At 37.4% G+C, this 27,564-nt stretch overlaps 1 protein-coding gene across 28 annotated transcripts in view; it reads right to left on the bottom strand.

The window, feature by feature from the left end:
• LOC117407435 (guanine nucleotide exchange factor DBS) overlaps nucleotides 1–27,564 on the bottom strand; it is a 68,541-nt gene that overhangs the window by 24,930 nt on the left and 16,047 nt on the right. For 23 of the 28 annotated variants that reach the window (XM_059029163.1, XM_059029156.1, XM_059029161.1 and 20 more), the window contains 3 exons: nucleotides 9,359–9,442; nucleotides 7,665–7,779; nucleotides 2,934–3,024 (listed from right to left, as the gene is read on the bottom strand). In XM_059029163.1, coding sequence (XP_058885146.1) covers nucleotides 2,934–3,024; nucleotides 7,665–7,779; nucleotides 9,359–9,442 — 290 coding nt within the window. Of the gene's footprint in view, nucleotides 1–2,933; nucleotides 3,025–3,495; nucleotides 3,561–7,664; nucleotides 7,780–9,358; nucleotides 9,443–18,864; nucleotides 19,088–25,873; nucleotides 26,287–27,564 lie in introns of those variants that run through there. The other 5 variants (XM_059029170.1, XM_034012449.3, XM_034012457.3 and 2 more) reach the window with 5 other exon arrangements.

The raw sequence follows: 27,564 nt of genomic DNA, 5'->3' as shown, positions 1-27,564 counted from the left end.
TTGCTGCAGGACTGTACAGCCTCACTTAGCACATTTTCTACAGAAATAGCTTTCACAGTTCAATTTGACCCTATTCCCCAGTAAGATGTGCATAAGAGAATGGACTACCAAATGATCCAGAACAGGGAACAATTACCAGCGCTTTCTGCACCATTTCAAAGAAAACACATGAATCAAAAACGGCAGTACTTGTTTTTATCTAATTAAAAAAACACACATAGAACACATTAGACTATGTATATAAAAGATGATTTACTCCAGTGTGCAAGTTGCAACATTTGTGGTAAATAGTTTGGTGGATATATAAATCAAATAGAAACCCCAACACACATGCCAGTCGCTGGATTGCAGCATATTCAAAAATCAGTGCAATACAGGTAACAAGATCAAGGAGTTTTAGATGATGCAGCCACTGTGGGGAAGAATAATAAAGCAATCTAAAACCCTGAGCTAGTACTACTGACTAGAAATAGAAAGTTCACAAGGTCGGCTATATAGTTTTTGTAAGATAAGACCTGAGAGAATCTTTTTATTGAAACAAGCGTTTTGTACAAAGTATTGTGGGAAGCTTTTTAACGTGACAAGTGAAAGAATGGTGTAATGAAAATCAATAGTGTTGTACAGTACAGAAATAAACTGCAAACTCAATATCAAATTAATGAGGTTGTCACCTATTTATCTCACATACATTATTTTGTACCTAATGGATCCGTCTTAAATCAATTAATGCAGCACTAGATTTTAAAAACATCTTGCACAAACTTAAGGCATCCCTAATGATGGAATGTTGCAAAAACCTGGTTTGCACCGCTACATTATCCCAGGAAATGCTGACATTGTGGAATGCTTTTACAGAACTAAATTTGAAAAAAACATGTCAGACAGCAATAAACCAAAACAAACTTTTCAAAAGAATTATGCCGATTATACGTTGCTGGTGAACGGTTTTAAAAGCTAAATGATACTACTGTAGGGAAAAAAACAAAAACAAAACAAAACAAAAAAAACACAAAGTCCTAAAGCCCAGAGCTCCTGAAGCTCTTATTGCATGTTTTGAAGTCTTCTCATCCAAGACCAAGTGCTTTAAGGAATTCTCATGAAAAGAAGGCTGGTTTCAAAATCTCACAGCATGCCTCAGCTGCTGTACCTCAATCAAAAATTAGTTTTAAAACTAGGCTCTTGATCGTCAAGGGAAAACGAGTTCTCGCAAATGTTTTTGAAAAGGGAAAAGGCGGCTTTAGCAAAATGTACGTTCAACTGTACGACGACACGGGACTGTCAGAACTTTTTGTTGATCATGAACACTAGCTTATGGCATACATCTACATGTGTCTTTTTCGTACTTATTATTGCTAGTGCACATACAGCGTACCTGCTGTTTTTATATGTTTTCTTGTTCGGCTTTATAGATATATGTGGCTTTGTAATGGCAGGGTACCAAAACAGGCACAGTTACGACATTTATACCAAACACCATATCAACCCACCAGCTGAATATGAATAGATCTTTGAACATTTATGAGCACGTTGTCCTGTTAAACAAACCCCCTCTTAGTTTGTGTTCACCTAGTTTAATCTTGAGGATTATGTTGCTAAAATTGTCTAACACAGTAAAATCGAGGAATGCCTTATCATTCTCATATGAAAAGGAAGAAATTCACATGGAGTTTTTATAACAGATAACCCTTTTCCTGCACGCCAAGGTGAGGATTATGTAACGCATGTGTGCAGCTGTAATATCTCCACGTCACAACTGTTATTGCAAGAGGTCAGGCTTTTCATCAGTTAAAATCCTCAAGATCTTTGAGGACCGCTCATCTACTCACACACCATGTCACAGCTTCACTCATTTGTAGCTAAAAGCTCTCCAGCAGCATCCCTGTAAGGATTTGCGATCCATGTACAGAACGGTCAATGTGAAAAAATAAAATATGCACAGCAGAATGCAAATTACATATTCTGTTTTATCTTCAAGCAATATTTTCATGGCAGGGAAAACAGTATCTGCATATCAATATGCAGTGACACAAAGCTTGGCCTTCAGTAGCTTTAAAAAAAAAAAAAACACCCAGGACTGAAGGGAAAACACTGTACAGCACATGCATATCTTTATTGGTTTAAAACCCAGAATTGTTAAAAATATAAAACTTTAAACCCTTTATTGGGTAGAAATGCAAATCTTTTTTTTTTTTTTTAAGCCTTACTATTTGTACAGAAAATGTTATTGGAAACAAAATTGTCTTTCAAGATAATGTTAAGGCTTACTAAATACTGTACATGATTTTTTTTTCTTTTTCTTTATGGTAAAAGCTGTCAACTACTGTGTTTAAATACCAGTATTCAAAAATACAGGTTGAGTACTTGTGGGATAATAAATACATCAATAATAATAATAAATAATAATAATAATAATAATAATAATAATAATAATAATAATAATAATAATACAGCCATTGGGAGTATAGGTAGCAATATTTCAAAACAGAAATGGCTCTGTTATTGTGTTCTTGCAGATTTGGGCAATTCTAAAAGCACTGTTTGAAGCAGGTCAGCATTTTATCTGAGGCTGTTTTATCAGTTATCCCAGCTGGCTCGTCATTTAAGGCTTCTGGCCATGGAAAGAAGATGCCACATTTCATTAAGTCTGCCTGCTGCCTTCTTGTTTACCCAGCAGCCTTTAACTCTTTCAGACCTGTTCAAAAGTGATTGTAGTTTTACATTAGCACACGTTCCTGTAGAATTCAATGTAGCATGGATATAACCGAGCCATCGTCAACAACAACAACCTTTATCAATAAAGGAATCTACAATCCTGCAGGGAGATGCTGCTGGAGGTTAAAAGCAAGGTGTGTGTGACAATGGTGCAGGGAGGATGCGGAGCCTGGGCAGATGAGAAGGGTACAGCTTTTCTATTTAACAAAGGTGAGACTTACCGCTATGCGCAGCAGGGTGCCTTTCACAGAGGTCCATTTGTCTTGTCTTCGATCTATGATGAGGATAAATCCAACCCCAGCAGCTTGTAAGCTAAATTGGAAAAGTTCACACTGATTAACAAAAAATCCTGGATGGCAGCTTCCAGCATTTAACATAAAAAAACAAATAAAATAAGGCAATGGACTTGCAGGCTAGTTAGTTATTGGTGCACAGCTCCTCACAAGCAATCACAGAACACTCCAAAGTGCTGAATTGTATAAAAGGTCGATTCTCCCATATATCCACAACATAGCATCTCGAGTAGAATTGACATTGCAACAACAGTGAAAGACCCAGGTTTCCATTTTCACCATCATAAACAGTGTTCTCAATCATCACAGTTTGCATATTAACACAACGCCCAGCCTGAAATGTGTGTAAGCCATGTGCACAGAGAATACAGGACTGATCATGGGATGCCGTTCCAAAATCCCAGGTGGTCGCAATTCCTGTCCTTGGATAAAGCATCAAATCCACACATCACGTTTGTAAAAAAATATATATATATCACCAAGTATTGACCTTCAGTTTTCTGCTTCATTCTAGTAAAAGTGTCAGTCACAGAGAAGGAAAGCAGGCATCTGCTTTTGCCCCAGTCATTGCATCATCTAAGCCAATGGTGCAGCTCTAGCAGCAGAGTGAGCCTATAGCAGCCAGGGATAGAAGTGACCAACAAGCACACCAGCAACTGTGTTGAATTGCTAATTGTAAGAAGCCTGCAGACCTAGAAAGTGTTCAAATAAACAGAACGGTTTGTGTGAAATAAGGGGTACATTTCTCTTCATCTATCTGTCTGTATCAAGCACAGACAGCTTTTCCCACACATTATAACCTTCAAATGGATTTTATGCATTCATTTTGTAGAGATTTTTGTACAGAATGAAGATGAATATACAGTGCACACACACACACACACACACACACACACACACACACACACACACAGAGAGTACTGAATTGCCTTGCTCATTGAAGCTTTAAAAAAAAAAAAAAAACACACACACACCCTGCACCACTAAATCTAGACTGCAGGTGAAGAATATGAATTGAACTTTAACTTGCAGCAGTCAAAAAAGCTCACAGCACTATATGCAAATAATGCTTTTACTGTCATTCAGAAATATCCTGTCCGATATACTAACAGAGAATGTATGCAATGGTTATTTAAAATATACCATTAATGTGATCCCATTTCATATATTACACACAGAATAAACATTTCTCTCTCTTTTTGGGAGTAAGGTGGGGAGTACATCCAAAATATTTTTCATATTCAAGTATTTGATCATACATTTTACAATGATATCCCCAACCAAAGATTATACATTTAAATGATGCACTTGATGGAGCGATACACCCATGGGTGGCACTAATTAATGTTACCTATACAATAATCTGCAATCTGGTAATGGTTTCAGCCAGTGCAAAAATCAGGTAAGGGGGATTATGTACACCGATGCCAAAAAGCACTTTCTGCACAATCCTATTTAGAAACAGTTGTTGTGTATTCAGCACACTCTGAAGAACAAAAAAAAAGTCCCAATTGTTTTACCTAGAGTGCCTGAGAATTATTTTTTAAAAGAGGCATTCACATTCCTAGTGACTGACGGGAAGAGTCGAGCACAAAAATGAATTTAAAATTTCGACACTCAATCAAACCCACTATGCATTTAATTAAGTATTCCCGTGAACGTTGGTTCCCGAAGGAAAAGCCAATTTAACTATGAAGGTTAACAGCATACTCCTCAAATGAGTGGGGTAAGAATTAATAAACAGGGTGTTGTTTTATTAACACTGTATTGCCTGACCTTTATTAAATTGAAAGGATGAATTAATTAAGCAAGGGATCAAGAATTAATAAACTGGGATACAAAAATCAAGATGTCACTGGTCAGAAGTCTTGCCAGTGGCATTTCAAACCCCTTTCACAACTGCACCACCCCCACCTCCACTCCAATTTATAAATATGTAGACAGATTTAGCCTTTTCAATGCCCATGGCGAGAGAGAGACCATCATGCCTTCCACTGCAAGAAATACAAGGTAATGCAGTAGCAGTGTCGTGGGCATGTTAAAGAGACACAGCCTTGTTCTGGTCACGCTAGTTTCCATTTTGATCTTGTTGGGTAATTGTAATCTACAGATGCCAGAAGTAACCCCGTAACATAAAAGCAGGTTTAAAAAGGAGATCCGGTTTGCTGGAACAGTAATGTCGGAAACAAAATTGATAACAGTAACCCTTGTTATAATTTCTAAGCAATTCATTTCACAGCCTTGCTTCTGAATGCTATGCGGACAAGTTAATGATAAAAATCCCCAGATACTGCTGTTTTGGATTTCCTGTTCCTGTTCTACATGTTCACTGTAGTGAACCGTTTTCTTTAAGACTATAACACTACAAACAAATCTTAAAAAATCTTGTTGGTAGTAATGTTTAAAAAAAGATTTATCATAAGAATGTAAAGCTGCAGTTTACCGTGGCACCTCAGGAGGCCTATCGTTCATTTTTGTGGCAGTGTAAAAAAAAGTTATTAGAACATATTTTTAGGGCTCTATGGAGAAAGTTAAACTGCAGTAACAGCATTGCTTTATAAATACCTACAGTACGCTTTTACAGAGATTTGATGATAATTTAAAAGTAAATTTACACCCAAATTAGACATCTTGAAAGAGGGGATAGGATTTAGGCAAAAATCTACAGGTTACAATACAAATTAGAAAGACAATAATCAAATTCAGGGATGGGAATAAGACTCCGAATGCATGCCAGTTTCACCCATTCCAGGTTTTATTACAAGTTTGAATATCCACAGTATACAGGTAACAAACTCAGGTGTGTCTTATTAAATAAATAAACACAGTAAAACCAGGAATGGATCAAACTTCTATGCAAATGACATCATACAATTACTATGACATTTCAGTCAAGGTACTGTATTTGTTGCAACCTAGTTCAAAATACACCTAATAAATAAAAAATCTCTGGTGCACAAGGTATAGGTCATTGTTCAAAATCTTAAAAAACTGAAGGAGCAACACTGCAGTATCAATATAACTGCTTATTACAATAGCCCATCAAATAAGAAGTGTTGCTCCCAATGAGTAGAGAATGGTACATTATGTAACCTACACATGGTTTGAATATAATGGATATGAATATTTGGATAAAGCATGCTGTATTTGGTGGAGGTGGGTGCATGGAGGAACCGTTTCATATGAAAATACTTTAAATTGGAAAAAGGCAACTGAATGATGCCGCGATCATTGGGGGAAAAAAGAAAAAAAAAAAAGTTGAGTTTCAGCAGAAGTGATTTTTTAAAAATGTTATTTTTGGAAGAATATGAACTAGACAAGGCTGCTTTTGGGACTTCTCAGAAAATAAGAGAGATGTCAAACATGTGAAACAATGGGAGCTCAATCAGCCATGGAGGCTGCCATCTGGAGCCGAGAGTGAGGTCAGAGTGAAAAGATGGACATATTCATGAAGGGACAAGGACATCTGAAATCAATTGCAGTGAAAGGCTGTCAATGCAGATCACATCAACCAGCTCTACAAATGAAACATACATGTCCTATTCTATTGTATAATTGAGTTGAAATCAGAAACAAATCTGTATTTGATTTGCAGGAATCCAATGCACCCTTGGGAATCAAGGGCAGGTGGTATTTTTTTTGTGATATTTTGGAGCATGCACACAGGGCAACGTGGGGACACATTACTCAAGTACATACCTATACATTATTGACAATACGGGAAAAATGGCCCAATGGAAAAACATTCCAAGGTCTAAAAGTTTAAACCCACTAGCGCTCTTCATAACAAAAGGAGGGACAGGCAATCTTGCAGGAGACAAATTATTCCACACATCATGCTACAGACAAATTATATTCTACTACATTCAGCCTAACAAACCAGCATGATAGGTCTTCGAAATTGGGAAAATCTATCATCTGTCCACGTAACAAAGTTTCATTGGAACAAACTCTGGTATCTGCACAGGGGCAGCAGAAAACAAAAACGGCAATAGGAAATGCTGAAGGATGAACAAAAGGTCCATATATGAGCTACAACACCCCACCCCCACTCCTGTCACTAGTACACAGGTACTGTTGATTCAGTGCAGTATCGGTTTCCCTGCATTAAAAGGTTACTGTATCTCTCCTTTCCACCCTTAAACTAAACATCCCAATTCAATTGTTCATGGATCTAAAACTTATCAGAAAACGGGTACAGTAGATACGCTTGTAAATATTGAAATGCATTTGACCTACCCCATTTGTGTGTTAGTCTTGGAAAAAATGTTATTGGTGTAGAATGTAGTCCTACATAAACCAGTGATGTGGTTGTGTTTGACACTTCAAATGGACTACCAATGTGAATGAGAAATTAGAGTCTTAACTAGTACCATAAATTTGTGAAGATCATAAAAATAAGTACTTTATGTAATTGCACAGTAAACCTCTTCAAGACCAGTATAATCTTGGAATATACAATACTGGCACCTAGTGGCTCAAGGCAGTACTGTAAAATATTTCAATAAAAAAACAAAAAACAGAATTTCACAATTGATAGGCTGTACCCAACTGCAAACAGTGTCACTGCCCCCAAACCTTCATGAGCACTAAATTCAACAAATACCACAATAAAAAAAAACCAAAAAACTATTTGCACCAAGAGAGACCACTACCAACCTGGGAATGCTGGTGAGGTAGGTGAGGACATCATGAATTTCTTTCTCTTGGATCTCACCGAAGGTTGGATATTCAGGAAAAGTGATGATGGGGCAGCCATCTTTCCCTCTACCTCCTGACAAAATGAATTAAACCAATTAAATAAATACAATAAGAAATGTAATGGTGGAGAACACGTTCGAGTTACAACACAATAAAGCAGCATTAAAAAAAATGAGTTCAGTCAACACTAATACTGTACAAGCCAGACCACTGGTGTGCTTTCAGTGTACTGCATATCACCAGCACTGGTGTTCTGGTCTTTACATGCAGTTAGCAGGGTGAACAGCAGCCTCAGCACACTGTAGCAGTCAGGTATAGTAAACACACTAACAATAAAGAGCTAAACCTCACATGTTACAATGGTTAAGAAACTGTAGCTGTATGACTTAATCTAGCAATAGCTTTATGAAACCATAGCTTTCAGATGTTATGCAAAAGAACCATAGGGTTTATATGTTTATTGACCAGTTATCACAAATGAAGTGTCTGGGAAGGGTATTACATCCTGTATATGTGCTCTTTAAAGGTGACCATATAAAATGGAGTTAAATGCTATTAGTATGACACTCACTACCAACCCCCCCCCCCCTCCCCCAATGTTGTGATGACTCCACAAGGGGGCACCTTCATGCTCAGTGTGATGTTCAGCCTTGGACTTCTTTTGCACCACAGAGTATAAAGGTAGTTTAAGGCTGCAGTAAGAGATACATTTGGTATACTATATACACACACACTGAACATAATGCTGCAACATTTAGTTAGGCAAACGAGCCCATGCTTGTTTAACAGCCTACAGTATATCTGCATTGTTATCTTCTATATGGGGTACATGTAGAACGATGTGCAAATTAAATATGTAATCCACTAAAAGATAGTGCTCTGGTATTATCACTTGACTACAAATTCGACTGCATATGCCTGGCTTGTACATTTCTACAGGAGGTGGGGCTGCACCGCGTTGCCTTCTGAACGCAGCACAGTCGCTAAGGAACCAATGGCTTTGCATTGCTAAAGGAAGTCAAATTAAAATTCTGGGTCCATTCCAAGGTGACCTTGAACAGAGGAACAGCAGCAGGGCCCCTTTTATCTTTTCTGTGCCGCAGCATCATAACAGATGAACGCATTTGCATGAGGAAAACAGCATCCTCCCTCTCACATATTTCCCCATGTTAGATGCTCAAAATAGATTAATACCAAAGTCATTTCGTGCAGTTCACTGCAAATAACGAGCACTCCACTTATTAAGCACTTACACCTACAGTATTTTAAAATGGTAGTCACTGCTCCATTTAAAATGTTATTTATGTATTTTTTTTATTAATATTACTCACAAATTGAGAGCAGGGGCTGAATAATTTCTCAGCTGTGTGTTCAGTGTCTGTAGTAAGTTAGCCCCAAAAGTCAGCTGTTCAAGGACAGACACATTTTAGTGCCGGCAGAGTAACTGGTCTTGAAGTTGAAGAATATGGAGCCATGTATGTCTTGGTCCTCTAGTCTAGCTAATACAGATTTCTACACAGTGCTGCTTTAGGTGTATCTATGTATATTAACAGCTGCCTAGATTTGCAAGTCTCTTTTTTTGTATGCTTGCAGTGAAGTATTAAGAAAGTAATATAAAAGTACTGACTGAGAAACCACACACATTTTCTCACCTGATAGGTAGGCAAACTGCTTCTTTATTACTTCTTCAATATCCACCGCACACAGTGGACTGGTCTCTTGCTGCATGATTTCATCTGCAACACGAGAAAGGCAGAAAGTAAGAGTTTTCAGTTAAAAACAAAGAAAACCCGAAGTACAGCCACAGACCTGGTAGCGAGGGGTGTAGTGATTCATGTCAAATTAATGAATCGCAATACTTTCTTTACATGATATCAGTGTAATAGAGATATAACGACACAAGCAATACATACAAGACCAAAAACCACAACATAGATCATTGTAGTTCACCAAATGGTTCTTGAATGAATAAGTTTGTTATATACAGTATTATAGTTGCTATGAATACATACTATGCCTAACTTTTCATCATTAAATGTTCACTTGATCTTAATAATGTGTCACACAGGTAGCCCACCAGTACCATCACCTGTATCGGGGTACATATTGTATTGCAACCTGCAGATCGTGACACGCATCACATTGGTGACAATAGCATATTGTTACACCACTATCGGCAGCAGTACACCAATAAACCAGTATTCTGGCATTACACTCAAATACATCTAAAAATCCCCATTGCTGTTTCTATAGCTTTGAGCTTTTTTGGAGGCCTTGTCTGGCCATGTGTCTAGAGATATCAGGCAACAATATGACCTTTCAACTATGGTAGAAGCAGCAGGGTCAACAGGAGTTTGCTTGACATCGCTGGGAGCAAACAAGGCTTCCAAGCACACTCCATTCCAGTCACACACAATCTGGAGTTAATTCTCAATATAGGATACAAAACCCATTCAGAATTATTTAAAACCATCACAAAGGAAGGAATGAAGGAAACACGTATTTCCTTTAACACTGCGGACCGATTTAATTCATTCTATTGAGTCACACCAGTTTGAGACACAGAATCCCATTTCTCAACATATCCCCAGAGCATATATAAACACCCATCTCTTATCTGCAAAACAGAAAATCCATCCCATTCCCAGCATCAACTAATCCAACAAGAGCAAACTTATCCTACATTTAACCCAGTTTCAGCTAACTGTATGTCGAATGACTATAATCCTACCAATTATTTGCCTTTAAAATCAAAATCACCCTTTGGGTCAGCTCAGAGTTTGCCCATCCTTGATACCAGCAATATCTTCACGGAGACATTCCATCCACTTGTACACAAAGCATTCACCCCAGTCCATCTTATCATGTGCACAGATGCACAACCAAATTGTCATTATTGCTATGATGTACCGTAAACAATCTTGAATGTTTTTAACTTTTATTAAAAGGGTCATTGATCCGCTGGAAATATCTTTTCTCGGGGTGTTCACCAGGAGAAAACTAATTCTGGGAGCCACACAAAAGATAGCTAATATAAAAAGAACAAAAAGAAAAATCTTCGCTCCCAAATAAGTTTACCTTTCTAAAATGATCTACTTAATTTCCATCCAGGTGCCTGACTTAAAAATGTTTTTGCTTTGGTTTGGTGACTAACAAAAGGCACCCTGTGAGCCTATCGGTTCAGCGGACCATAAAACAGACAGCCCCTACTTCATCAGGCTAATATGCAAAGCATTAAAAGGAAAGAAGGGCCATTCTACAGTAAAATAAAAGAAAATTGTTATCTGGTTCCTGGAAAACACTTTTTAAAATTCATTTCTGGACGTGAATGCAACTTCTGACATTTTAAAAAGAATGGATCAATTGTTAATGGATAATATAATTATTGGAAATAAAACTGATACAGTAGACCTAGACTGGTAACACACACACAGGATGTATTTATATCTGTAGTCAGGAAGCGAGTAAGTAAACAAAAAAAAATATTTACTTGTCTGCTATCTACTACTCATGACCCTCCCACCCACTTCACTCACAAGCCTGCAGTGATACGACCCCGCTTGGGTTATTCAAGTCTGACTGGTAAAGCACTCGGGCAACAGTCAAATGGAACAGAGGGCTCATTCAATGCTTCTGTTCATCCTAAGCAAAAATGTATAGTAACCAACTGGCCCTGCTCTATGGTCATAATCTTCACAGGATTTCTCATGCTGGTCACGCTTAAGGGTTCAGCTACTTTCACCAAGTCTACAAGATCAAAATCTCACATTCAATCCCAATTTGAAATTCCCCTAAACTGCATTAGTCATAAATCTAAGCACCTCATCAGTTGTCCCTAAGGCGTTTAGTCAGTATAATTTCACTACATAAACAAACTGTGGTGAGATAGCTCTGCTATCACGTGCAGACTGAAGTTCCTCACTGAAATCCAATTCCTTCTGTGTTTAGGAACACGCTCAAATCACACACATTTTTATAGCAGATTACATTTTAAGATAAATATATAAAAGGATTAAAGTAGAGATTTTAGGACTGTCTGTTGGTTCCACTGCCCTTGACTTGCAGTGGATTTGCTTGTTTAAAATGTACAAAAGCAACTAGATTCAGAACATTACTGATATTTATGTATTAGTAGCCTAAAACACTATTACTTTGATTATTTAAAAGGCAAAGTGACGGGCCAAAAGTAAAAAAAAAAAAAAAACTAAATAAAATTGTGTGAGGTAGAATAAAATCAGTGAAGCTGATGAATGCTACAAGGTAGGACGACAGAACCAGTGTTCATCCTCCACTTTGTAAATACAAAACTAGAGCTACAGTATCTGCAACATGAGAAAAGACCATCAACTTCCACCCACTGTAATAGAAACTGGGTCTAAAACACTTCTCAGGAATAGAACTGTCTTCAGTATAGTCAAATTCCTTGCAAATACTATACCTGGGTGTATGTCTACATACAAATTTAGTGGTACACCTAAAAAATTAACCATTTAATCCAAAAACAGTTGTAGAATTTAGAACACAACTACAGTACTTCCTTTATTTTTACTATTTTAAAATTGGAAAGTTAACAATTAAAATATTATTTTAAAAAAGTAGTGGGATGGCATATCTGTTTAAAGTTCAGGTCAAGCCAGTACAGCAGACAGTGTGAGCGAGCCAGGCAACATGTGATCTACTGCAGGCGTCCCCAGGTCACACTGTAAGCTGCTGGCTTAGCTGGGATTCAGAGCAGGATCTCCAGCTTCACAGCCTACACTTCCAACCACAAGGTCATGCTCCAAGTAAGCAAGACTTAAAATCAGACAAGCTCCCGGCTCTATTACAAGTCATCACAATGTAACTCATCTGATTCTTACTGTAGATATTTACTACTGCAGTATCCAAGAGAACCATCCGTAAAACACCTTCTCTATAAAACCGTTTAGAAAAAATGGTTGGTGTTCTTTTTACAACCAACAGACAAAACAATGAAGCAAGAAAATAATTAAAAATCAGAGAAAGATTAAAAAAGACCATCTTGGTAAAAGGTATGAAAAGGTATGAGTTCTTCACAATTCTAACCATTGTATTCAAGTTATTTTAGTGCTGGGAGACGAACACGGGATTTCCATGCTCTGATAAATCGCTCAAATTAAATATTAGTTTGTTTTCAAAAAGTAATAAAAGCCATTATATTGCTCAGAACGCAGGCAGAGACAGCAGAGACAGCATAGCAGCAGGGGCAGGGGGTGTGGCCTCTGTGTGTGTGCCTTTATTTTACAGTAAGACGTTGTGTAGGCCTTAGTTTACCCCAGTGAATTAAACTACATACAAATGGATGCCAAATTGATTTTATTTTTTTTACTTTTTTTTTTTCATTCCTTGCCATTGCCGTTTCTTCACAGTAAACCGTGGCCATAGACACATTTCATAAAGTAAGAACATGAAGTTTACTTGAGCCTTTTTGTAGCTGAACAAACAAATGGAAATGTAATTTTAAAACACTTGAAATAAAACAAAACGCAGAGGTGGAGTTGTAAAACGAAGGGGGAAAAAAACCCTCACCGCTTTGGTCTCGTTTATTACATTCCGCATAACAAAGTCGCAACAAAAAATACATAATATATACAATCTCTATAAAAATCACTATCCAATATTTCCAGCAAGTTGGGCACAGTTTAAGCGAGGCATTTCAGAATGACATGCTTGCCTTTTTTCTGTCCCATGAGATTCTGACTCGCTCTAAAAGCAGCACAACGATTTCACCCAGATGGCTTTCCAGAGATCACTATGCATGCGAGTGCATAATCTGACTTGTTTACTTTTTGCTGTCAAGGTTTTAAATAGAGGCTCGAGCTGCTGTGTTGATCCTGTTTTTATATATATATATATATATATATATATATATATATATATATATATATATATATATATATAAAAAAATCACCTATCATGCGGAGATCTTTTTTATTTGCCATTTTTTCAACTGTCATGCAACTTCTGGTGAGGCAGTAAATAAGTGCAAGGTATTTGTCATTTCTAGCGAATACAAACATCTGATTTTTTGTATCCGAATACATGTCCAAAAATATTCGTTCAAATATTCGTCCCAGCACTTATTTAGAATCTCTTTATCAGAAGTAAGAATACATTAGCCAATACTGTACCCATAGCAAGCTGTTCTTTAAAACTACTATACCAATTAGGAAAAAAAAAAAAGAAAGAAACTAAGGCACTGTCCACACTGCGCCTTTAAACCGGTTTAAGTGCTAAATACGGTTAGGATCTACACTACACAGCGTTTAACACCATACTCTGGGCCACCTCAGGGGGGTAGTCTCGGGTCCGGTTCAAAATGATATTGCATCACGTTGTGCGGTTTGTCAGAAGTGTGGACACTGTAATACCAAACTACATTTGTGTATCCTCCAATATCCCAAAATGCTTTCTGATATGGTTTGGCGCGTGGACATTACAAATTCAGTACAGAACAGGCACCTGAAGGAGTTGAGAGAGACTATCAATACTGCTGTACCGTATACAATTTCTGAGGCTTGTTGTAAAATGGAGGATCATGGAGCGACATGATCAGAAATCAAGGCACATTGATATCTGGAGTGATAAAATCGGTGAAGGAGAACATTAGAGTTCAAAACAAAAGGCACACATTATGATAAAGTGTACCTTGTTTAAGAGATAAAGCCATAACGTTCATGTTAAGAAGTGTTATGTCTTCCATGGGCACTGGCTCCATATTTGCCAGGTTGTAAACATAAAATACATTGCATGGTGAGATAGTCACATTAAGTCCCGCAATCCATTGCGCTGCTAGGAACTGTAAACAAACTATTAATAGTGCAGTACGCATTACGCTTGACTAAACATGAAAACAGTACTTTAGTGTGGACGCTTTGTGCTGAATTAAAATGTTTGAGTACGGTTATGCAGCGTGGACAGCGCCTACATTTAGGAAGTGCAGGTTTTACTTCTAACATATGACAATGTTAAGTGAAAAAATGGTTTTGTTCTTTCTAAAAGCACAGTCAAAATGGATCTCCTGAGCATCTGGGGAGATCTGCAAGTACATTCAAAAGCATTTATTATCAATAGTAGATATGGTCTTAAAATCACAAGTACAGTGCCTTGCGAAAGTATTCGGCCCCCTTGAACTTTGCGACCTTTTGCCACATTTCAGGCTTCAAACATAAAGATATGAAACTGTAATTTTTTGTGAAGAATCAACAACAAGTGGGACACAATCATTAAGTGGAACGAAATTTATTGGATATTTCAAACTTTTTTAACAAATAAAAAACTGAAAAATTGGGCGTGCAAAATTATTCAGCCCCCTTAAGTTAATACTTTGTAGCGCCACCTTTTGCTGCGATTACAGCTGTAAGTCGCTTGGGGTATGTCTCTATCAGTTTTGCACATCGAGAGACTGAAATTTTTGCCCATTCCTCCTTGCAAAACAGCTCGAGCTCAGTGAGGTTGGATGGAGAGCATTTGTGAACAGCAGTTTTCAGTTCTTTCCACAGATTCTCGATTGGATTCAGGTCTGGACTTTGACTTGGCCATTCTAACACCTGGATATGTTCATTTGTGAACCATTCCATTGTAGATTTTGCTTTATGTTTTGGATCATTGTCTTGTTGGAAGACAAATCTCCGTCCCAGTCTCAGGTCTTTTGCAGACTCCATCAGGTTTTCTTCCAGAATGGTCCTGTATTTGGCTCCATCCATCTTCCCATCAATTTTAACCATCTTCCCTGTCCCTGCTGAAGAAAAGCAGGCCCAAACCATGATGCTGCCACCACCATGTTTGACAGTGGGGATGGTGTGTTCAGGGTGATGAGCTGTGTTGCTTTTACGCCAAACATAACGTTTTGCATTGTTGCCAAAAAGTTCGATTTTGGTTTCATCTGACCAGAGCACCTTCTTCCACATGTTTGGTGTGTCTCCCAGGTGGCTTGTGGCAAACTGTAAACGACACTTTTTATGGATACCTTTAAGAAATGGCTTTCTTCTTGCCACTCTTCCATAAAGGCCAGATTTGTGCAGTATACGACTGATTGTTGTCCTATGGACAGAGTCTCCCACCTCAGCTGTAGATCTCTGCAGTTCATCCAGAGTGATCATGGGCCTCTTGGCTGCATCTCTGATCAGTCTTCTCCTTGTATGAGCTGAAAGTTTAGAGGGACGGCCAGGTCTTGGTAGATTTGCAGTGGTCTGATACTCCTTCCATTTCAATATTATCGCTTGCACAGTGCTCCTTGGGATGTTTAAAGCTTGGGAAATCTTTTTGTATCCAAATCCGGCTTTAAACTTCTCCACAACAGTATCTCGGACCTGCCTGGTGTGTTCCTTGTTCTTCATGATGCTCTCTGCGCTTTAAACGGACCTCTGAGACTATCACAGTGCAGGTGCATTTATACGGAGACTTGATTACACACAGGTGGATTCTATTTATCATCATTAGTCATTTAGGTCAACATTGGATCATTCAGAGATCCTCACTGAACTTCTGGAGAGAGTTTGCTGCACTGAAAGTAAAGGGGCTGAATAATTTTGCACGCCCAATTTTTCAGTTTTTTATTTGTTAAAAAAGTTTGAAATATCCAATAAATTTCGTTCCACTTCATGATTGTGTCCCACTTGTTGTTGATTCTTCACAAAAAATTACAGCTTCATATCTTTATGTTTGAAGCCTGAAATGTGGCAAAAGGTCGCAAAGTTCAAGGGGGCCGAATACTTTCGCAAGGCACTGTACTATAGAAGGGAGTCATCCAGACAAGGTCTAGTTAAGAAATGTCATTTTTACTTGATTAAAAGGGGCTCAAGAATGGTTGAAATTTTACCTCATAAAAAAAAAAAAGTCATAAGGTGAAATGGCTTTTACCCACGGAAAGTGAACACTTTCACTCATACAGCAATGTACACACAATGCAGGGTTCACTTTATTTCAACCACTCCCTTAAAAACAATGACGTTTTCCTTTGAAGTCAAACCTTGCTTTTATTGCAAAGGAAGGTGTACACAGATTGTTATTTAATGCAGTCGATAGCGAAGGCACAATGGATTGAGATAGCGTCACAAAAAGAGAGGGTGGCATGAAATGTGCAACCTTTGAACCTAATTGAAATGAATATACTCTGCAAACATCAGAAAAGGTGGCAGAGGGTTTATGGCAGCAAATTGCTGCAGCAGTGAACGGACCAGATGTCATGTTTCACCATCAACAGGATCAGTAACCAGCGCCGGGAGGCAAACAAGCAAGCAAGAAACTGAATCCACTGTACAGCAGCAAAAAAAAAAAATAATAAAAACAGAGTGACTTTAATGCTAGAATTAAAAAAAATAAAAAAGTATGAATAGTCTTATTGTAGCCTTCTTTATTCTTACTATACATTTTATGATAACTTTAGATTTCAGGCTTTTGATCTTCAAGTAAATTAATACAAAAGGGTTAGACTCTAATCTACCACCTAGTTTCCATACAGTTCAGTTACACTAGATTGGTGTAAGATTCTCACACAGTTAAGGTGCTTTCAATTTTATATGAACACAGATAAGGCAAGTGATGAATGTCTTCAACCCCAACCTAAGCTCTTTAGTTGTACCACCAATAGGCTTCATTATACTTCTGGAACAGTCTTTGAGCATCTGTTTTCACTGCATATTTGCTTTCCTTGTGGGGGGGGGGGGGGGGGGGGAATCTCAATTTCAAGTTCCCACAAGTAAGAAGAATTTAATTTGTTGCTAACTAAGATTTTGTGTGTCAGGCTTTCACCTGCCTTCACACGCCTCCGACAGAAAAGAAAAACTCAAGTGTGGCATTTATCAAAATAAAAAGTGCTCTTCAACCACAGTAGCCTGCATTAAAACAATGTTGTATTTCAGAAGAACTGAATTGCTTCACTAAATCACTTATGCCTCATACATTTTGGAACCTTTATATTAAAAATCAGCCATAATTACCACTTATTCTAAAATAGTTATTTCAGTTACATAATACATACCACTTTTTTTTTTTACTGTACTTTTTTGAGAATGGAAAAACAAACAAACTGATATATTCTAGAATATGCTTAACCAAAATGCTAGGTTGAGAAATAAAAGAACTGGAATTTCACAAACTCACTACAAAATTCAAAAGGAACCTACAGTACGGGAGCAGAGTAAATATAAAAGCATGACAATGAATGCACTCAGGAAACAGTGGCACTGGCTGATGACAGACTGACTGAACTGAATAAAACTGAAGGGATATTGTCCCAGAAAACACTCTAACTAGATATCTTATCAATGACGGACATTAAAACAAAAGATGCCTTGAGGTTTTTAGTTTTATTCAGTTACGAATGTTTGAAGGATGAACTCAGATATCGTGAGGTATTTACAGCATAAGCTCTGCTGCCAAGATTTCAGGAGCAGTTCTGAGCTGTTAAAAAAAATAAAACATGTGCTACATGAAATATGGGCAAATAAAAATATAACATGTTCCTACCTGCACAAGTCTGAAGTAAATGCTACAAGAAACAAGCAGATAACTTGTGGTAAAAGGTCAGCAGTAGGAATGGAACATTTGACATGCTAGTGGCTAAAGGGCTTTAAAAAGGCACACAACTATTCATTTAAAATCAGCGGTTTCATCATGTTACAAACTGCATACACTGTTTCAGCTGGACATGTGACAAATGTGGTATCCAAAACGTTCACGGAGGCCTCACAGTTTGTGAAATGCAAGATATTCTCAGATTCATCTTACAAAATTGCAACTGGCAACTCATTTCAGAAGAAATGTTTCTTTAAGGACTGCCGCCTTAAGGTCCAACATCTTTCAGAAAGGTTGTAGTGCTTTCTTAGCAAAAATCTTGACTGTATATCTCAATTTAAAAGCACCAAACCAACAAACAAAAAAAAAAACCCACACCACTCCCCCACCTTGGTAAAGAGCAAACCAACCTATCTAAACCTTTAGTTAAAAAATCCCACACCACTCAGAATTAAAATCCTGCCTTTGTACAGTACACATTTAGACTTTGTTATGTAAATAAATACATGCAACGTTTGTTTGAGTGCTAAATTAGCCCATTTTCAATTATTTATTTAAGCTTGTTAAAACCAAAAGTACATTGAGAAAGTGAAACTGTTAAAAACAAAATGAAAACACACACCTGTAATTTTCTTCAGCTGCAGCCACATCTCCATGATATCCTTGCAAAGCAAGGATAAAAGATTTAATGCCATCCTGGCTAAATGTTTATTTTATTATTCTTATAATTTTTTTTAAGTCAGATAAAGTTTTTTGATAGACAGACAGTGACCCATTCTGTCACCACGATATGTATTGCACTTCAGTGCACAAAGAGATCAAAACCCCATCTTCCGATCCAGCCACGCTCCCCTGGATTCAATACCATTCTTCAAGTTACATTTAAAACTGGTGGAACGCCTCTGTAGGATCCCTGCACACCCCCCCACCCCACCGCCCCCGCCTCCCAAACAGGTCAGCAGCTCCCACCACAGAAACAGGTTCAATATTTGGTTATCATTGTCCACACACCAAATGAGTCCAAACGCAACAAGCCCACACGCCAAGCTGTCCTTTAAATTAATTCAGTGTATTTAGGATTTTTGAACACACAAAAACATGACATGTAGTGTTGTCCATTTGTGTGGTCTGTTGGAAATCTCCCTGTGGGAGCCCTTTGTTTAATACTGCAGAAGGCAACCTATCAGGTGACACCACCTTCCCCCTCAGAGGATACTGTTCTGCTGGCATCTGTCTATTCCAATGCTTGCTCTAATATAACAGTTCCTATGACTTTTAATCAGCTTTTTTAAATCTGCATAAAATCTCCCCCTCACTGTACCTTTGGCTAAAAACAAGTTTTATTGAAACCCAACGTAGGCTTAATTGATTTGTTGTGGTATTTATATAAATAGCTTGTCTGGTTGCATACTGGCAGACATTTCTAGTTTTGTGTTCTGCTATGTTAAACATGGATTTACAAAAAGCAAGGAAAGAGTAGAAACAGATCTGAAAATGTGGTCAATTCACAACCATAGAAAAACACAACAAATTCTCAAAATCCTAGTAGAATGAAAATAGATAAATTCAATTTAAAAGGAAGTCTGTTGTAAAATCTATGAGTGGTTTTATTAGCAAGGGAATTGGGTGGGGGTTGACAACTATATTTGGGTTTTGTGGTTTGCTTGCCTGAGGATTCGAGAGTGAAAATGTAGGATTTTAGGAAATATTTCCATATCCAAATGTTAACGACATGTTAAACAGTAGGCGTGTTTACACTGCCATTTCTGATCCGGATCAAACACAGCGGTACATTTGATCAGGATCAGTGGTGTTGCATTTACACTGCATTTGATCAGGATCAACTTTCACACAGCCCGAGTGCTTCTAAGCAATGTGGATGTTCAGTCGGGCGCCAATAAAACAGGAGGAGGTTTAGATCCAGAGTCCATCTGTTCACCCAGCCCCTAAACAGACATTGATCTTATTCCTCCTCCCTTCTCCTTTGGTTCCAATACGCAATCCTAAATTGCAGACATGTCTGAATTTTCTGAGGGACCCCTCTGCAGTCATCACTTGGTTGCAAGCTGTCCACTTCTTGCACTTTCTTCCAACATCGTGGTCATGCCTGGCCAAGGAGTACATAAGTTATCAGAGTATTAAAAGGCCATTGGTCTTCCAAAACCTCAGTAGTGTTGTGGGTGCATTAACCTTCAAGTTTGTCCCAGTTTGTCCTCTATATCCTGATTGAGATCCAACAAATGTGTAGGCCAGTGCTACAGCATGGCAGGGATACCTGATACACCTAATTTTAACAAATACAAAACTGCTACAAGACAATAGACTGACAACGTTCCAACGACGTTGAAATGCGGAGCAAGACAATTGCCATGTTATAATCCAATACTGTCAAAAAGTGTTGGGATTCAACCAGAGCAGAGCAGATACACGATCCTATGCCTACTTATCGGATTTGGTCTGGTTAGAAAACAAGTAAATGAAAACTATCAGATCAAGTCAGTATTTCTTTATCATAGTGGAATTTTCCATTTTAATTATTAACTGGACAATTGAAGCTTTCAATTAAATCCCTATTTACAGGTTGTACTTTCCATTCACAAAAAAAAAAACACAACACCACACCACACACACACAAACACCAACACTCTAAAACCAAGAAGAGCAGTCTTCAGGCATTCTTGTGGTCTCTTGTAAAAATGCAACACAGTAACTGGACTAACCCGAGAGGTTGCCATACACCTCTTGGGTCATCAATTGCATTCCAGCCAAACCTGTCTGACTTAAGAGGCAAGGCAGCAGTGTGGAGTAGTGGTTAGGGCTCTGGACTCTTGACCGGAGGGTTGTGGGTTCAATCCCCAGTGGGGGACACTGCTGTTGTACCCTTGAGCAAGGTACTTTACCTAGATTGCTCCAGTAAAAACACCACTGTATAAATGGGTAATTTTATGTAAAAATAATGTGATATCTGTATAATGTGAAATAATGTATAATGTGATATCTTGTAACAACTGTAAGTCACCCTGGATAAGGGGATCTGCTAAGAAATAAATAATAATAATAATAATAATAAAAAGAGGAAACCGACATTTAAATTAAGCCGATTATCCCAGATTTAACCACAAAACCCATGAGCACATATTTTAAATGCACACCACGTATCTTAATCCATTTTTTTCACTGAATAATGCAATGCATGAAAAGTACATATATTTATCAACAGCATACTCTCTGCCTGTTGCATTAACAATTACAGATATATGGGTAAATCAATGCAATCATGTACTGGTAGCAGTACAACAAATGGTTGAATTAAAAGGAAGACGAAAATGTGAGAGTTTCCCCAACTGCAGGCGCATAGTTTTGCAACAAACACCCACATATTAACAAGCCCACTGAATTTGCATTTAGTTAAAATCATATCCAACAAATTAGTGCTTTGTTTTACATCGTGTAAATCCATTTAAATCAAACTTACACTCTGGCGACTTGATACATGCAGATGGGTTTGCAGTACCGCCTAGCTAACCCTTTCATCCTCTTCCATGTACCAGATCAGATCATGGAGATAGTAAATCAATAGCCCCCTTCCTCGCTACTCCTAGAGCATACCTGTTCAGAACTCTAAAATCCCCCATGCAGCATTTTTGGAAGCAATGGGTTTAAACAGTACAGGGACACAGGGCTCACACAAGAAGTTTGCTTGTTACTGCCTTTCACATTTGCATACATTTGATTCCATTAGGATTAACAAAGTCACCGCTGTTCAGAAAGGACTGAACCTACAGTTAAAGGTTTTAGGGAGATGTTTTTGGTTTGTTTTGTGTGCGGGTCTAATGCCGTTTTCTTTGCTACATTTGAAAGGGATATGGATGACAAACATCTGAATGCATCATCTTTCAGAAAGGTACAATGGTAAAATGTATTTATGTTTAAAAAAAAAATAAATAACTGGCTGTCTGTATACATGAATTGGTTTCTTAAGTATTTGTACCTCTTAGGGAAAGTGTTTTACTGTGAAGTACAAATCATTCACATCCTATGCTGCATCCCACTGAAACCAACAATACTTGTATTAGCTGGGAACATCGAGAGAGAGAGAGAGAGAGAGAGAGAGAGAGAGAGAGAGAGAGAGAGAGAGAGAGAGAGAGAGAGAGAGAGAGAGAGAGAGAGAGAGAGAGAGAGAGAAAAAAGTTATTGGATCAGGTAAAATGATGAAAGCAACTATATGAAATGGTTGCCTGGCGATCAAAGAGAGAAACCCCAATTCACCCACACTCATTTCCAGGCTGTCATCTCTGGCCAGTGTTTGTGCACACTGTACAAACACTGCAACGCATCCTGTTCAGCTTGTGCCATGTACAGATATAGATAGCAATTACTGTGTACAATGAAATGTCATTTCTAATAAGTGAATGCTTTACTTACGTTGTCTCTTATTGTACAAGAAGTCTTTTTCCATAGCTTGAGCTAGTCTCACTCAAACAGCGTTGTATGACTTAATAGATACCTTACATACAATATATAAAATGTAGACAAGATGCAATAAAAGATACATTACTATACTACAAAGGCAAATATGAATGTAGATGTGATCTCAAAAGGAATGCTTATAAGAATGTCACTTAGATTCACTTGGATTAAACCTGGTCACAACCTTACAATTAGAGGACTTTCAATTGCTTTTGTATGTCATTATATTTGTATTTTTTCAGGTTGAAATATCAATAGGCATTTCTTGTTTAATAGAAAATACAGAACACCACTATAAAAAAAAAAAACCTAAAAAAAACCAAAAAAAAAACAAAACAAAAAAAATGTTTATCGCAAATTCAGATAAGGCCATGCAATCCAATCCAGATGGATCGGGACCCCTCACCCCAGATATGTTAACTACAGTTTGTACCAAACTTACAAACTTGGTTGTTAAATGATAAATATAGTGTTCAATTTCATAAAAAAAAGCACACACACCTTTAAACAAATTCCACTACTGAAGTCAAGAACTCCAATTACAGCAGGCTCCAATAACAGCACCCAGGGAACTGGGTGCGACTGCATAACATTTTTCGATTACCTGTAGGCTTCAAGGACAAATACAACTGTAGACAATTAAAATCAATGTTGAAACTTTAAATTTAAAAAGACTAACACCTTTTGATGTTTTTGTGGTTATCAAAATTGAGAAAAGCATTGTATTGGATTCAGGATAGTATAAGGATCGGCAGGACTTGGAAGATGAAGACCAGGGCCACAAAGCCAAATAACTTCTGATACAACAAAGTATTGCATGAAAGACGGTGTTCGGAATAGTACCAGACCACCATATTCAGCTAAATACTTTAATACCATACGGGCATTTTAATGACTAGTATATGGACGTCTTTCCCAGTCGATTGTTGTTGGCCCATCTTGTTTTGGCTGAGCTTCAATTAAAGCCAAAATATTTTTGGTTTTAAGTAGCAATGCTAGGTCTGCTCACATGTTCTTCTGTTGAAGATATTTTAGTTATTTCCTTGTATTTAACCCATTAAAAAGTAACAAATATATTATCAGAACACAAGCTGTATTTATGTAATTTTATATATTACATTGAGACGTAAGTTTTGTGGTTAACAAAATTAAGGTATCATAACAATAGTCAGAAAATTCAAATAACAGGTAGAAGCCAGTTAATGTGCCAAAAACAAATGCAAAGCAGCCTGTTCTCAAAGGAGGACAATGGCACTTAATGGGTTAAAACTTTATCTGACATCATTAACACATTCAAACTGGGCTAAAACTACAAGGAATCAAATCAAGCAGACAGACATCAACATTGTGTAATGGTAGTAACAAGACCAATGGTTAATGTGAGGCATTTATCTACTTCCTTTTTTATAGTTTTACTGCGTACCTGAACTAAAGCAAAATAAGAGAAAACATACACAAGTGTCACACTCTGAACAGGATTCTTTAAGGAAGTAACAATATATTGTGGTGACTCAGCAGCTGACAGACTTGGTGGCTTGTTTGCTAACTTGACGGCTAGGTTTGTGGAAGATAATTTGATATTTGAAAAGACTGATCCATTGTTTGTTTATAGGTGGAGTTTTAAAACCAAAGTGCCACCATGGTTATTTGTCACGAACAGGACTTAAATGTTTTCCTACACAGACTCTGCTGTAAACTGAGTAATAATGCTAAAGACTTCTAGGGTATTTCTGTTTAAGTGCACACACCTCAGCAAATGAGTGACAGTGACAGGGCAAGAAAATATTAAATTAGAATTTACCCAAGCCCTTACTGGAAGTGACCATGATGTACACTCATGTAATAATTAGTAGGCAATACATTAAAACAAGCCAAACTACCAACAACGTGGAAAAAAATCCCTTTAAAAAAAAGGTGAAAGTAAAACCTACACCCCTGTTAACGTCTTCCTCTACTTATTATCACCACATGGAAATAGCCCAGCCAAAATATAACAGGAGTCAATGAAGGCAAGCTCCTGAAATCACTATGTATCGTCACACTCTGGTTAAGATCACTCACATTTATTAGTCATGCTACTAATTTCCACCCAACCGAATATCACTTTTAGAAATAAAAGCATAATAAAAAGGTTAGAAGGTTCACAGGTAAGCAAGTTGCTGTACATTATTGAAATGTTCTGACAAAGTACAGTAAGACAATATAGCATACAGACCACTTCAATGTGTGCGTTTACAGCTTTCTTAATAAATAACCACATATGTTTTACAAAGATGAGGCAACTGAAACTGACGAGGTAGATGCAGTTAAAAAAATAAATAAATAAAAAAGCAGGGCCAGGTAAGCCTATGTATTAAAAAATGATAAATGTAGGACTGCCACTTAAACTAAAAACAATGGTTGCAAGTACAAAATGAATTACAAAGGCTATTTCAAGAATATTTAGCGAATTACAACTTGCTATGAAAATTTAAGAGAGGAATCAGCAAGTTCAATATCAAAAAGCATAATCCTCAATACACAGAAGCAGAGAAATTGAAATTATAAATCACTAAGCTTTTAAAAACACACAGGGGTTATCCTTTAAACTGGACATACAATATAGAGAGAAAGAGACAGCACATGTGTCCTACAGCTCACTGCCATTTCACAATGAGAAAATAAAGAAATTCAGAAAATTGTAATGAAAGTTTCTTGTTTAAATGATACATTTATTCATTTTACAAATATCACTTTCAAACTCTATGTATCAATACTAAAAGAAGAAAAACTGACTGAAAAGTACCAGTGCTTTCAAATAAGGACTTCAATGAAACACTTATTAAAATCATTGTTTTTATAGTTAATAGGGCTTAGTTCTCAAAGCTATTTACTACAGTTTGTCATCAACACATTTCTTTTCAGAAAGGAGAAAAACGCACCCAATAAAAAAAAATTACCAAGCCAGAAATAAAAATAACTCTTAATTCATGGGCTTGAATGAAGCGTTAAGTTGTTTCTTATTTCACGTTGAGAAAACAATTCCGATTTGTAGTAAACAGCTTTGGGAATCAAGCCCAATAGTGTTTTATAGTTATGCATGAGCAGCAGAATATAAAATGTATTTTATCTGAACATACTGCTGACAGAAGAAACACTCCCACTAATACAAATGTACTCACTGTGCACCAGAGAACAGGCTTGTGTGAAACAATAGTAGCTCTCCATTTCAGCCAGGGAAATTTTAACATGTCGTCCCAATGGTTTCAACTGGATTTGGTACATAGTTCTGTTCTCTTCTGCTCTCAGATACCTCTGGAGAACAAGCCAAAAGATTCTGTAGACATGATTTTACAAGCAGCTCTCCCAACTCAACTCTGCTCTCCGTGATCAGCTGCAGCTCCTGTACTTCCCATTTCTAAACTACAGATCATTCGATTTCAGCAAGCAAGCTCAGCTCAGGTCTAATCCTCTCTGCAAACATTTACCCATGTGAACACAGTGCAGAACCACAAAGCTCTGCATCTCAGAATGCAATGAAATGCAGCTTGTAAACTTTCAATGATCATCACTTCAATTTTATTTTTTTTTACTTGCTGAATTGATAACCAGTTCTGTAAAAAAAAAAAAAAAAAAGTTAGAAAAGTAGTTTGAAAAGCAAATTGATGTACAAAAAAACCTGCATATGTTTATTACGAAAATCCCGTCCGTAAGAGGCTAATTCACCAGCTAAACACACAAGGTTAGATTCCTACAGTACTTTACATGTGTGCCCAAAGTAAAATTAGAGAGAATCCACCACATTTCAAAAACAGTCTGTCAGTAGCATGCCATTAACTTAGTATCCCTCAAAAAACAATTAGATGAAGCATTTATGATGCACTTTTAAGCCACCACAGTGATTTATTTTCACATGACAGACAGGAATCCACATCCTGAAGGTTACCGTTACATGCAGTATACTGCAAGATCAGCCTCAGTAATTATTATTTTTTGTTTATTCCATAAGAATGTCACTATCAAAAACAGGCTGTGCCTGTGATAGAATTTTTCAGGTCGATTGGTTTTCCATGCACAAGATAAAACTTTACCAGGCATTTTGATTGGCTTTGGGAAACTTATTTGGGGAAATACCACTTAGTAAAAAGCATAGCAAAGTGTAATAAAGCATAGTAAAAGCATGGTAAAGCATAGGTAAGCATTGTAAAGAACAGCAAGGTATGCTAAAGCATATTAAATTACCCTGGTTTGCCATGTTTAACTATGATAAAGGCATAGAAAAGCAAGATGAAACTGCAAAACGCAGTGGTAAACTTTCAGGTGGCTGGTACAGCACTGGTGGAAGTAACAGTTCTCATACAGTGACCCCTTAAAAACTTACCAGAACCTGCATATCATTTCAAACCTCATTAACTGTACAATATGCCGACTGTAAACAAGAATTAGCCTATTAGAACAGCTTTGACAGTGGAAATACATCAATCAGCACAAATCAGGTTTCGTATGCCAACTGTCAGACTAATTATCCTCTCAACACTCCTCTGCACCTCAAAACTTGCAGAAGAATAAATTACATTAGTAATTAAATTAATGATTGCACAGAAACAAATTACCCTTCTGAAATGCCTCAACACTATCAACAAACAGTTCTGTAGATATGTTATTAAATTAGTCATTTAGCAGACGCTTTTATCCACAGCGACTTAGGACTAGGGGCGGAACTATTCATCTCAACAACTGCTGCTGCAGAGTCACTTACAATAGGACCTCGGTTTTATCACATTATTTTTTACATACAATTATCCATTTACACAGTTGGGTGTTTTTTTTACTGAAGCAAGTACCTTGCTCAAGGGTACAGCAGCAGTGTCCC

Source organism: Acipenser ruthenus, chromosome 8 (genome assembly GCF_902713425.1).
Source record: "Acipenser ruthenus chromosome 8, fAciRut3.2 maternal haplotype, whole genome shotgun sequence".
NCBI classification, from domain to species: domain Eukaryota; kingdom Metazoa; phylum Chordata; class Actinopteri; order Acipenseriformes; family Acipenseridae; genus Acipenser; species Acipenser ruthenus.
This window is presented reverse-complemented; position numbering and strand designations above follow the sequence as displayed.